Below are 14091 nucleotides of genomic sequence, written 5' to 3'. Positions count from 1 at the left end.
ATCTTTCAAAGTCTGAGTATGAGCAGACACAGACTCCACGACTTCCGTGTCAAAGGTGGAGGGAAGAGAGAAACTGCTCTCAGAATCCACGGTGCGCATACAGGAAGTGGTAGGGACTTACTGTAATAGCTAAAAAGAGTGCTATCTGAGGATGGAGATTAAGTTAAGCTTTGCCTTTAATTTTCCTACAGAAAACCCCTCATCAATTATAATATTCGTGTAAATAATATAAATCAGACAAGCTCAAAAGCTATCCCAAAGGAATGACAAAATACTTTGCTGTTCCACCCACCGAGAGTGATGCCTTCCCATTCAGCAGCCAATGGCAGACGTCTGTCAGATGTGGAAAGGGGACGTGACAGGACAGAACCACATACCTGGAAGAATGGAATCCCACCACTTGACGAACAATCCACACCAGCATCTACAGATGGTTCCTGACTTGGAGGCTCTTCAACAGAGTGCCCTAGAACTGACTTTTCTTCATCCACGGCCTAAAATGAGAAGGTAGATGAGTGATTAAGTCCAAGGACTTAAAAATCTTCACAAAAAGAAGTGCAGCTTTCTTCTTTGAAAATAACACAATGTCCATTGTGTAAAAGTTAAACCTCAACCAAATAAATAGGAAGTCTATAAAATAATGAGGATGCCTGGCTGGCTCAGTGGTGAGAGTATGGGACTCTTGATCTCAGAGTCTTAAGTTCGAGCCCCATGTTGGGTGTAGTGGTTACTTAAAGAAAAAAACTCTGAAAATTAAAAAAGAAAGAAAGAAAGAAAAAGAATCCCAAATATATTTTCTCATAGAGACGTACCTATAATAAAATGTTAAAAGTAGGAATCTCAGTATAATGGGGTTACAGTTTATTTTTTATCTTCTATTTCTCAAATTGTCTATAATTACTACAGTTAAGAGCAGACCGGAGATCTTCTAGGTTCTGATTCCAGCTCGATCCTGTGACTTGGGACCAAGTAATTCTCAGTTTCCTCACCTCTACAATGAGAACAGTACTAGCATCCACTTCATAGGGCCACTGAGAGTGTTAACTGAGTAAATATGTATGTAAAGGACTTAGCACAGGCTCTGGCACATAATAAGCACAACATTAATATTGGTTATTGTTATTACTTTGATAATAAAAAATGGCCAGATTAAAAGCAGCAGGCTGGGGTACCTGGGTGGCTCAGAGGGTTAAGCCTCTGCCTTCAGCTCAGGATATGATCTCAGGGCCCTAGGATCAAGCACCGAATCAGGCTGTCTGCTCAGCGGGGAGCCTGCTCCCTGCCCTCTTTCTGCCTACTTGTGACCTCTGTCTGTCAAATAAATAAATAAATAATCTTCTTTTATAATAAATAAATAAATAAAATAAAAGCAGCAGGCTTAGGCTTAAGGATCAGATAACTACCATTAATGCAACAGAGTAGGATTTAAAGGCAAAGAATAAAATTCTTCATACAAAGCTAATGACATAAGGACTTTATGTGAGAGTCCTAACTAAAATTATGAAGCTTTAGATTTTACCTGACTGAGCTCTTCCTTGTTGTTTTCTGAACAGTTTAGCATCATTAACAGTTCAGGCTGCTTCCTTTTCAGCTGATCAAGGAGCTGTTCACGTGGTTCAGTTCTCACCAGTGTCGACGGGTAGACGTAATTTTTCCTCTGTGGTGTTGTACCTTTAGTGGACATTATATAAATGGGAAAAGATTGAAGTGTGGGATAGGAGTAAGATTTTTTTTTAAGTTAGGCTGTATACTTCCCCATGAGTCTCTATCTTCCAAAGACATAACCATTGCCACACATGGGAATTAGCCTGTTACTCATCAGATACAGATTGCTTTACAACTACTATTTCCTAACTTGACAAATGATCTTAAATGGACTCAATTATTTTCAGGATTCAACCTACCCCCAAACATGAAATTATCCATCTCTGAGGATGTACAAAAGATGTGCTGTAGGCTCTAAAAGGAATCAGAGTGTGCTGAGAAATGGCAGGATTCCTGGAATAAGTAGTTTTCCCCCAACAAGATCTTTGATAGGATGATCATTTCACTGTAAATTTGGTAGTAGCTAAATATTAATGAGTTACATCTTTTTAAAGATTTTATTTATTTGAGAGAGAGAGAGAGAGAGAGAGAGAGAGAATGAGGAGGGGGAGGGGAAGAGCGACAAGCAGACTCCCCACTAAGCACAAAGCCTGACACGGGGCTCATTCCCAGGACGCTGAGATCATGACCTGAACTGCAGTCAGATACTCAACCTACTGAGACACCAAGGTGCCCCACAATTATATTGCTTTATAATGAACTCATGCTCTCATATTTTCCACAAGCACTTCTTTGTCTTTTTGCTTAGCACTTATATTCCTAATTTCATTGAAAAGTGGAAACAGGGGTGCCTGGGTGGCTCAGAGGGTTAAGCCTCTGCCTTCGGCTTAGGTCATGATCCCAGCATCCCGGGATCAAGCCCCATATTGTGCTCCCTGCTCGGCGGGAAACCTGCTTCTCCCTCTCCCACTCCGTGCTTTTATTCCCTCTCTCTGTCAAATAAATAAATAAAATCTTTAAAAAAAAAAAAAAGAAAAGTGGAAACAAATATTACAGGGCTCTTAAGGGGAAAATAAACTAACATTCTCTAGCATCGCCTCTTTTTATAATTGCTTTAAAAAAAAGCTTTGAAGTATAATTTACATACCATAAAATCTATTCAGTGATTTTTAGTATTTATGGGGTATGCAACCCTAAATGCAATCCAAATAATCGTTCGATTACTCATCTTGTTAAATAGTTTGCATATCTTCTTCCATGAAGGCTTTTCTAAATCATCATAGCCTAAAATAATCTTTGCCATCTCTGATAAAATGAGAGGTACACGTAAGAGAATGCACAATATGATAAGCTTTTTCCATTAAACTAGATTTATGTAATTACATTCCTCTACTATTTCTGGTATTAAAATGCCTTTTTACAAACTGTGCTAGATAGATTATTGTTGGTTTTTTTAATTTGTTTTTAAAAGATCTTCTCTTTGGGCCACCTGGGTGACTCAGTTGGTTCAGTGTCTGCCTTCGGCTCAGGTCATGATCCTGGTTACCCTAGTCAGGCTCCTTGCTTGGCAGGAAGCTTCCTTCTCCCTCCCACCTTCTGCCCCCGGCACTGGCTCCAGCACGCTCTCTCAAATAAATAAATAAATAAATAAATAAATAAATAAAATCTTTAAAACAAAATCTTCTCTGGAAAAAAAAGTTTCTCTCCCTCTGCCCTCCCCTCAACCACCCCTACATGCTCTCTCTCTTTTAAAAAAATAAAAATAAAAGGGGCACCCGGGTGGCTTAGTCCATTAAGCATCTGCCTTTGGCTCAGGTCATGATCCCAGGACCCTGGTCGGGCTCCTTCCTTGGCAGGGAGCCTGCTTTTCCCTCTCCCTCTGCATGGTGCTCCCCCTGCTTTTGTTCATGCTCTGTCAAACAAATAAAATCTTAAAAATAAGTAAATAAATAAAGGGGTGCCTGCCTGGGTGGCTCAGTTGGTAAAGCTTCTGATTCTTGATTTTGGCTCAGATTGTGATTTCAAGTCCCCCTTGGATTCTGCTCAGCCTGAAGTTGGCTTGTCCCTCTCCCTCCCCCTCTGTTCCCACCCTGCTTGCACACACTCTAAAATAAAATCTTAAAAATAAAAGTAAATAGGGGCGCCTGGGTGGCTCAGTGGGTTAAGCCGCTGCCTTCGGCTCAGGTCATGATCCCAGGGTCCTGGGATCGAGTCCCACATCGGGCTCTCTGCTCAGCGGGAAGCCTGCTTCCCCCTCTCTCTCTCTCTCTGCCTGTCTCTCTGTCTACTTGTGATCTCTCTCTGTAAAATAAATAAATAAAATCTTTAAAAAAAAAATAAAAAAATAAAAGTAAATAAAAATCTTCTCTAAACAAAACCAGTGCCCTACATATTTATAAAATCTTACTGATTCTAATTCCCAAGTTTTATTACAAGTTTTATGCCCAGTACATGTCACCTATATCATGACATCTAATCTTGATTAAAAATACTTTAGGGGGGCGCCTGGGTGGCTCAGTGGGTTAAGCCGCTGCCTTTGGCTCAGGTCATGATCTCAGGGTCCTGGGATCGAGTCCCGCATCGAGCTCTCTGCTCAGCAGGGAGCCTGCTTCCTCCTCTCTCTCTGCCTACTTGTAATCTCTCTCTGTCAAATAAATAAATAAAAATCTTTAAAAAAAAAAAATACTTTAGGGTTCCATTTTTTCCATTTGAGATGACTGCAGTGAGATGGCAAATTCCTATCAGGCAATGGCAGGATCTGGTTTTTCTGAACATCTGACACAGTACAAGGTTGACTTCAACTTCAAAAATGTTAATTCTTGGGGCGCCTGGGTGGCTCAGTGGGTTAAGCCGCTGCCTTCGGCTCAGGTCATGATCGCAGGGTCCTGGGATCGAGCCCCGCATCGGGCTCTCTGCTCAGCCGGGGGCCTACTTCCCTCTCTCTCTCTCTGCCTGCCTTTCTGCCTGCTTGTAATCTCTCTCTGTCAAATAAATAAATAAAATCTTAAAAAAAAAAAAAAATGTTAATTCTTTTTCCCTTTAAAGTACCTGTTGGGATATCCAGCTTCAGATCCTGTTGTAGAAAGCAATTAAGCTTAGTCAAACCAATTTTTATGGTTTCATTAAGTTCTAGACTTTGTGCCATTAACTTTTCTTCATCAGTAGTTATCTGATCAAAAAAAATGTTACGCTGGTTCTCATTAACTGCTTTATGTTCATTTAATTTTTCAGTGATCTCTGATCTGGCAGCCTCACAACCTTGGTTTATAACCTGTAAATGATGCAAATGAGCTTTCATTATTAAAATCAAAGTTGTCAGCATTTTATTCAACATATTATTTCCTTATCTTGAAATTTTCCATAGTAAAAACTTTGAAGAACATATGCAAGAGAAGAGAGAACAGTATAATTCCCCCTTGTATTGACCACCCAGTTTCAGCATTTATCAAACAATATTAGCCACTTGGGGTATATAGATCAAACAAGATTAACCACTCCTCCTCCTCCTCCCATAGAATTATTTTAAAGCATAACCTTTATCATTTCATCCACTTACTTCAGCATACATCTCTAAGAGTTAAGAACTTTTTTAAGACCACTCTCACATCTAAAAAACTTAGCACTGATTTCTTTTTATCAAATGTCTAGTCAGCATGCAAATTTTACCAATTATCTCAAATGTTTTTCACAATTTATTTAAATTTATCATTAGATTTGGTTGATCTGTCTTAAGTAGATGACCATATAATTTATCACCTAAACTGGGATACTTTTCAGAGTGAAAAGGGCCCTTCTTAATAACAATTACCTCCAAACAACAGATGTAAACAAGGACTATCCCAGGCAAACCAGCTCTTAAGACCCTCTGGTCTTAACTCTCTTTTAATATAGGATACCTTTCCTCATACTTTTTTTTTTTTTTAAAGATTTTTATTTATTTATTTGACAGAGAGAGATCACAAGTAGGCAGAGAGAGAGAGGAGGAGGAAGCAGGCTCCCTGCTGAGCAGAGAGCCCGATGAGGGACTCGATCCCAGGACCCTGAGATCATGACCTGAGCCGAAGGCAGCGGCTTAACCCACTGAGCCACCCAGGCGCCCTCCTCATACTTTTTTAATTGTTTGGCAAGAATATTTTGTAGGTGGTGCTAAAAGCACATATGACTGGTTCCATCTCTCATGTTAAGATTAATCCACTGGGGCACCTTGGTGGTTCAATTGGTTAAGCGGCTGCCTTTGGCTCAGGTCATGATCCCACATTCCTAGGATCAAGCCCCACATCGGGCTCCCACATTAGCAGGGAGCCTGCTTCTCCCTCTCCCCCTGCCTGCCACTCCCCTGCTTGTGCTCTCTGTCTCTCTCAGTCAAATAAATAAAATCTTAAAAAAAAAAAGATTAATCAGTTGAGGCACCTGGCTGGCTCAGTCAGTAGAGCATGCAGCTCTACTGTGAGTTCAGGGATGGGAGTAGAGTTTACTTAAAAAAAATAAATAAAATTTTTAAAAAGGAAAGAAAGAAAGAAAAAGATTAATGAGTTCCCATATCATCACACTATTAATTATAAAGCTCACAATCAAGGGGTGCCTGCCTTCTCAGTCAGAATGGCTCAGTCAGAAGAGCATGAGACTCTTGATCTCAGGGTCATGAGCTTGAGCCCCATGTTGGGTGTAGAGATTACAAAAACAAAAACAAAAACATGGGGCGCCTGGGTGGCTCAGTGGATTAAGCCGCTGCCTTCGGCTCAGGTCATGATCTCAGTGTCCTGGGATCGAGCCCCGCATCGGGCTCTTTGCTTGGCGGGAGCCTGCTTCTCTCTCTCTCTCTCTCTGCCTGACTCACCGCCTGCTTGTGATCTCTCTCTCTCTGTCAAATAAATAAATAAAATCTTTAAAAACAAAAACAAAAACAAAAACAAAAACCCACAAAACTTGAAAAAAAAAATGAAATAAAAATTCTCCATCAGTTTTTATCAAATGGTTTGGACAGTAACTAATGTCCACAGGGGTTATCTCACTAGGATTGCAAATTGTGGTTTTCAAATTCTTTCATTTCTTCTGCATTATTTGGGATTCTTCTATGAAACACTTTTCTTCATCCACTATCCTGCTAAACCATGATAGAATTCTTTTGGCAAAGACACATGGTTGCTCAACTGTTTCCCTTTATTCACCAGTTTTCAAAATAATGTACTGTTTCCCTAACATGATCCAAAAAAGACCTATGAAATTTTTATGAATTCATAAGCTTTAATATATTTAATCGATTTTAATCTATTATAGCAATTATTCCTTTTGATACTCAAATTATACTATCTTTAAACAAAGGAATGTCATCAGGGGCGCCTATGTTTTTTTGATACAACCCCACTAATCTTTAATAGCTCTCTTACTTTTTGGTATGACAGGACCTCTAGGTTTATCTGGTATAATTTCCTGTTTCAACCTGAAATCAGCTATTTCTCCATTAACCTTGGTTCCTTTTGGTAAAAATAATAGCTTATGTATAGCTTAAAATACTTATTTTTTAAAAAAAAATTATATTCTTTTACCTAGTTCCTGAGAATATTAGTAAAATCCTTTTATAGCACAGAGAGAAAAACCAAGCCACAAAGGCCTCATGCAAGTGTTCAGATCAAGCAAACACACAAACCTATCAAGTATCCTTTGAGCAATAAGAACAATATCCTAGGGGCGCCTGGGTGGCTCAGTGGGTTAAGCCGCTGCCTTCGGCTCAGGTCATGATCTCAGGGTCCTGGGATCGAGTCCCGCATCGGACTCTCTGCTCAGCAGGGAGCCTGCTTCCCTCTCTCTCTCTCTGCCTGCCTCTCTGTCTACTTGTGATTTCTCTCTGTCAAATAAATAAATAAATAAATCTTTAAAAAAAAAACAAAAAAACAAAAAAAAACCAATATCCTAAATATTTAAAGCAGTAACAAGTTTGAATTATATTAAAAAAACAGGGTGCTCTTAACTGAAAGCATTAATGAGTCAAAAACCAAGGATACAGGACAGATCAGACATAGGAATTAAATAATTTCAAACTCTATGGGGCGCCTGGGTGGCTCAGTGGGGTAAGGCCTCTGCTTTCGGCTCAGGTCGTGGTCCCAGGGTCCTGGGATCGAGCCCCGCGTCGGGCTCTCTGCTCAGCGGGGAGCCTGCTTCCTCCTCTCTCTCTCTCTCTGCCTGCCTCTCTCCCTATTTGTGATCTCCCTCTGTCAAATAAATAATAAAATCTTAAAAAAAAAAAAATTTCAAACTCTAGAAGACAGGTACATAAACTAAATCATGTAATACTAACTATTATGCTTAAAATTTTAATTCATGATTTAAAACATCATCTGTTTTGAAACCAATTCTTAGCCAAGAGTATTTAATTTTCTGATGATCACTATTCTCTCCAAAGTAGGTTCCAATTACAAAGTTATTACCTTCAATAAGTTCTGAAGTTCTTCTTCTCTTTTATTTAAACAAGATACCCACTGTTCAGAAAAAGAAAGCGTGCTTGTGCTCAGGGCCTCACATCTCTGTTCAGTCTCTTGAGATACTACTTCAAGGCTGTTACCAAGTTTATCACAGTGTTGCACAGACTCTTCAACCAATTTTGTACCTTCTTGATTAAAGTGTCTGAGTTCCTTTGATAAGCCATCACAATCAGCACAAAATTGTGTATTATAAGAGGTTGTTTTGCTGATTATATCCGTAGATTTCCTATAGAAAAAGAGAACAATACTGTTAAAACAGAAAACTTAGACTCAAAAGGCCTATAGCTTGCCCAAAATCACCCAGTCCAAAAATGGTGTATTTGAACCTAGGCAGTCTGGCTCTAGAGCCCGTGTTCTTAATGACTCTTTTATGTTGAGAATGGATACTTTGGCCAGTGTCTCTTCATAGCAGACTGACATCATATCTGTCATTAAATGACCATTGGAAATGTCTTTTCTCATAAAACCTTTCCCAGCTCTCCTCCAGATATGAAGCCTTACTTTGTACCTCTTAGAGTAATGACTATACAGTTACTAAAATAAAATCTGCCATGTGTTTTATTCCTCCTACTAGGTTATATTACTTAAGGGCATCACCTGCGGTCTCTAGTCTAGTCCCTCAACTGTCCACAATCAGTCTGTCATTCTGTTCTTCAGCAGTTTTACCTTGCCTATGACCTTAAATAAATGGTAAAAATTATAAATGTTAGTAAAAAAAGTCAACTATAAAGCTTTCTACTAATAAAGATTATATTGGGGTGTGACAAACTATACACCTAGTGCACATAGTACTGTGCAACATAACCCTGAAAGAAAAGCAAAGTCCTCTGAAGACTTCAGAGTTGAACTTTGGTGAATGAAAGTTACCCTCTATTACCACTAGATGGTACACCATGTGAGGAAACCAAATGAAGAAGTAAACAGGTTGAAAACCTAAGTTCAGCTGCAGGTTAAATGGAAATGATTGAAAAAGGAAAAGAAATTCAAGTGAAAAGCTTGGAGACTATCAACATAAATCTAGTCCCTCAAGGAATCACAACCTAGTAGGAAGATGGAATTTATTCATGAGTGACTACCATCCATGACAATAAGTGCCACGGGCAGTGAGTGGGTCTCGAACTTCAGTATATATTAACCTCCCCTAAGTTCCTGGGCCCTACACCTGGCTGATTCTTTTACACAGTCCCTGGACCACACTTTGGAAACCATTGGTACAGTCAATAAATGTCAGGAAGAGGGACGCCTGGGTGGCTCAGTTGGTTAAGCAGCTGCCTTCGGCTCAGGTCATGATCCCAGCGTCCTGGGATCGAGTCCCACATCAGGCTCCTTGTTCGGCAGGCAGCCTGCTTCTCCCTCTGCCTCTGCCTGCCTCTCTGTCTGCCTGTGCTCGCTCTCTCTCCCTCTCTCTCTGACAAATAAATAAATAAAATCTTTAAAACAAACAAACAGGGGTACCTGGGTGGCTCAGTGGGTTAAAACCTCTGCCTTCGGCTCAGGTCATGATCCCAGGGTCCTGGGATCGAGCCCCGCATCAGGCTCTCTGCTCAGCAGGGAGCCTGCTTCCTCCTCCCTCTCTCTCTGCCTGCCTCTCTGCCTACTTGTGATCTCTATCTGTCAAATAAAATAAATAAAATCTAAAAAAATAAAATAAAACAAACAAACAAACAAACAAAATGTCAGGAAGATAGGGAAAAAGCTTGCAGAGAGCTTAAAAAGACTGTTCCCCAGCCATTTCAATCCTATTCTAGTATTCCCTTCAGAGCTATTGAAAAAGCCAGAAATCCTTAAGTCTAGACACTAGGAAAAAAAAGTGGGGAAATGCTTTCTGGACTCAGAGTCTAGAAAAAAAGAGTTCAGAATGGAGCATGGTATAATGAACAGGATCAACAACAGAACTGGAAAACCAATGATAGGAGTTAGGTAGTAAAAGAGGTGATAGCTAGAATTCTAGAACAGCACTATTCAATAGAATATAATATGAGCTACATAATTAAAAAATTTCTAGTAGCAGGGGCGCCTGGGTGGCTCAGTGGGTTAAGCCGCTGCCTTCGGCTCAGGTCATGATCTCAGGGTCCTGGGATCGAGTCCCGCATCGGGCTCTCTGCTCAGCAGGGAGCCTGCTTCCCTCTCTCTCTCTCTGCCTGCCTCTCCATCTACTTGTGATTTCTCTCTGTCAAATAAATAAATAAAAAATCTTAAAAAGAAAAAATTTCTAGTAGCAAAAAAAAAAAAAAAAAAATTCTAGTAGCCACATCAAAAAAGGAAATAAAGGGGCGCCTGGGTGGCTCAGTGGGTTAAAAGCCTCTGTCTTCCACTCAGATCATAATCCCAGGGTCCTGGGATCAGGCCCCGCATTGGGCTCTCTGCTAGGCGGGAAGCCTGCTTCCCTCTCTCTCTCTCTCTCTGCCTGCTTCTCTGCTGCCTACTTGTGATCTGTCTGTCAAATAAATAAATAAAATCTTTAAAAAAAAAAAAAAAGGAAATAAAGTGATCAGAGTAACACTGCCCTGGGTGTATACAGCATATGCAAAAGCAAAATATATGAAAACAATGCATAAGAGACAGGAGGAAGAAATCAGGAACATATTTGTTTTAAGTTCCTTTTATCACACATGAAACAGCACATTACTTAAAAGTGTATTAACATTACTTAAAAATGTGTATCATTAATCCTAAAAAAACTACTTTAAAAAGGTAAATTAAAAGTATAAACAATAAGACTTGTCTCGGTAGCTCAGTCGGTAAAGTGTCTAACTCTTGATTTCAGCTCAGGTTATATCTCGGAGCCTGCTTAGGATTCTCTCCCTCTGCCCAGCCCCCACCCCCAACCACCACTCTTATTTGCACTCTCTCTTAAAAAAAAAAAAGTATACTGGGGCGCCTGGATGGCTCAGTGAGTTAAAGCCTCTGCCTTTGGCTCAGGTCACAATCCCAGGGTCTTGGGATCGAGCCCCGCATTGGGCTCTCTGCTCAGCGGGGAGCCTGCTTCCTCCTCTCTCTGCCTGCTTCTCTGCCTACTTGTGATCTCTGTCAAACAAATAAATAAAATCTTTAAAAAGAAAAGTATAAATGATAAATCAATGGAAGAGATAAAATGAAAACATAAAAACACTCAACTTAATTAGGAAAGGAATAAAGGAAACAAAGCACAGAATAGGCAACAAATAGAAAACAGCACCATGGTTTTAATTAGATTTTAATTCAACTATACCAATACTTCAAATGAAAATTTGAAGTATTGGTATAGTTGAATTTAATTAGATTTTAATTCAACTATACCAATACTTCAAATGAAAATGTACCAGTTAAAAGAGGTACATTGTTGGGCGCCTGGGTGGCTCAGTGGGTTAAGCCGCTGCCTTCGGCTCAGGTCATGATCTCAGGGTCCTGGGATCGAGGCCCCGCATCGGGCTCTCTGCTCAGCAGGGAGCCTGCTTCCTCCTCTCTCTCTGCCTGCCTCTCTGCCTGCTTGTGATCTCTCTCTGTCAAATAAATAAATAAAAAATCTTAAAAAAAAAAAAAAAAAAAAGAGGTACATTGTTAAATATAATGAAAAAGCAAGGTGATATCTGCAAGAAATTCATTTTAAATATAAAGATATAAAGACGCAGGCCAAAAGTGAATGGATGGGAATACATTACATGTAAATAGCAATCAAAGAAAAGCTAAGTACTTATATTAGTTTCAGACAAAATAGATTTCAGGACAAGGAAGATTATCAGGGATAAAATGGGACATTACATGATGGTGTAAAGCAGTCAGTTCTCTAAGACATATCACCCTAAATGTGTACGCATCTAACAATAGAGCATCACATATATGCAGCTAAAACTGATAAAACTGATGAGAAACAGACAAATCTAAAATTATAACTAGAGATTTCAATACCCCTCTCTTAATACTTGATAGAACAAATAAGCAGAAATTCAGTAAAGGGATGCCTGGGTGGCTCAGTGGGTTAAGCCTCTGCCTACAGCTCATGTCATGATCTAAGGGTCCTGAAATCGAGCCCGGCATCGGGCCCCCCCCCGACCCGCCTGCTTCTCTGCCTGCTTGTGATCTCTCCCTCTCTGTCAAATAAATAAATAAAATCTTAAAAAAAAAAAAAAAAAGAAAGAAATTCAGTAAGGATACAGATATACAAATAACACTATCAATCAACTAGACTTAACTGACCTATATAGAACATTTCATCCATCAAAAGCAAAATACAAATTTTTTCATATGGGTAGCACCAAACAATACCAGAATGCAAGGGTTCTGAAAACAAAACTGTCTTTGGAACCAAAGCTCACAAAACTGGGCCAGGACCTTCATATTAAACTTAAACAAAAGTGAATGCCTGCCAAAAAAGACTTAAGTTGGATTCTGAATCTCCTAACATAACCAAAATGTTCAAGATACAGTCAAAACCATTCCAGAAAATCACAACTTCAATGAGACAAGACAACAGCTGCCAAAACTGAGATAATTCCGATGCTGGAATAATCTGTCAAGGATTTTAAAGCAGCCATATAAAAATATTTCAGTGGGAAAAAAAATTTCAGTGAACAATTAAAACACTTTTGGAAAAAATAAAACCTTGGCAAAGAAACAGAAGAGATGAAAAAAAGAATGAAGTGAAAATTATAAAACTGAAAAACCCAATAACTGAAATATATAAAATACCTCTTTGAATGGGTTCTACAGTAGGTTAAAGATGACAAAGGAACACGAAGACAGTTCATAAAATGCCCTCAATCTGAGGTGGCTCAGCTGGTTAAGCCACTGCCTTCAGCTCAGGTCATGATCCCAGAGTCCTGGGATGGAGTCCTACATCGGGTTCCCAGCTCTGTGAGCAATCTGCTTCTCCCTCTGACTTTCTCCCCTCTCATCCTCTCTCTCACTTTCTCTCTCAAATAAATAAATAAAATCTTTAAAAAAAATTTTTTTACTCAATCTGAACAACAAAGAGAAAATAAACTATCTATAGCCTCAGAGACCTATGGAACCACAATAAAAGATCTAACATTGGTATCATCAAAACCCTAGAAGCAGAGGAGAAAGAATATGGAGCTGAAAAACACTCAAATAATGGATGAAAATTTCCACAACTGGTGACAAGCATAGGTGTACAGATTCAAAAAGCTGAGTAAATCCAAATAGGATAACCTCAAAGAAATATGTAAGACGACACAATATAAACAAACCTCCAAAAACTAAAGGCAAAGAAAAATATCTTGAAAGGAGCTACAGAGAAATTCCAATTAATCACAAAGGCCAATCCCAACTGAGGGACACTGTACTAAAAAAAATATTCTATGCTGTTGAAAAGGAAAGGTCATAAAAGACAAACACTATGAAACTACTCCAGATTAAAGGAGATTCAAGAGACATGACAATAAAATGTAATGTGTGATCCTAGATTAAATCCTAGACCAGGAGGACAATTTTTTTTCTTTTCCTATAAAGAACATCAGTGGGATAACTGGCAAAATTTGAATCGGGTCTGTAATACTAGATAACAGGAGTTACCAATACTGATTTTCTGATTTATAATAATTATAGTAATATAAGAGATTATCCTTATTTTTAGGAAATACAGACTGAAGTATTTAAGGGAAAGTGAACATTATGTCTGCAATGTATACATAGCTAGTTCAGAAAAGATACCTAGACATAAAATATTAGAGGGGGCTGGGAAGAGAGAAAGGGAAGGAGAATGAGAAAGTAAACATAATAAAATGTTAAAAGAGAAATTGAGTTGATAGTATTTGTACTGTTTAAAACCTTCTATTCTGAAATAACTTCTGGCAGGAGGAAAGTTAAAGAAAACTAAAAATTGCTTACTGTTCTGTATTTTCTTGGATGCTACCTAGTGGTTTCTGGATGTTTTCACACTTTTCCTCCAAGGCACAGAATCTCTCTGCCCAAAGATTGATTAACTGGCAAAGTTCCTGTAAGAAAGATATGGAAGTCATAGCTGAGAATTATACAAATTCTTGACAAGAGAACTTTAATTTCACTTCTCACCCATAGAGGAAAGCTGTGTAACTGATATTAAAAGGATAATATGATTGGAATTTTT

At 39.0% G+C, this 14091-nt stretch overlaps 1 protein-coding gene across 1 annotated transcript in view; it reads right to left on the bottom strand.

Moving 5' to 3' along the window:
• Positions 1 to 14091, bottom strand: part of KIF11 (kinesin family member 11) — a 47406-nt gene that overhangs the window by 2964 nt on the left and 30351 nt on the right. Inside the window, exons 17-21 of the mRNA XM_044240112.1 lie at positions 13854 to 13960; positions 7971 to 8250; positions 4594 to 4816; positions 1520 to 1671; positions 378 to 494 (exon numbers count right to left, since the gene is read on the bottom strand). Of these exons, the coding sequence (XP_044096047.1) occupies positions 378 to 494; positions 1520 to 1671; positions 4594 to 4816; positions 7971 to 8250; positions 13854 to 13960 (879 nt within the window). The remainder of the gene's footprint in view (positions 1 to 377; positions 495 to 1519; positions 1672 to 4593; positions 4817 to 7970; positions 8251 to 13853; positions 13961 to 14091) is intronic.

Source organism: Neovison vison, chromosome 2 (genome assembly GCF_020171115.1).
Source record: "Neovison vison isolate M4711 chromosome 2, ASM_NN_V1, whole genome shotgun sequence".
Lineage (NCBI taxonomy): Eukaryota > Metazoa > Chordata > Mammalia > Carnivora > Mustelidae > Neogale > Neogale vison.
The sequence above is the reverse complement of the archived record's forward strand: the minus strand, read 5'-3'. Positions and strand labels throughout refer to the sequence as shown.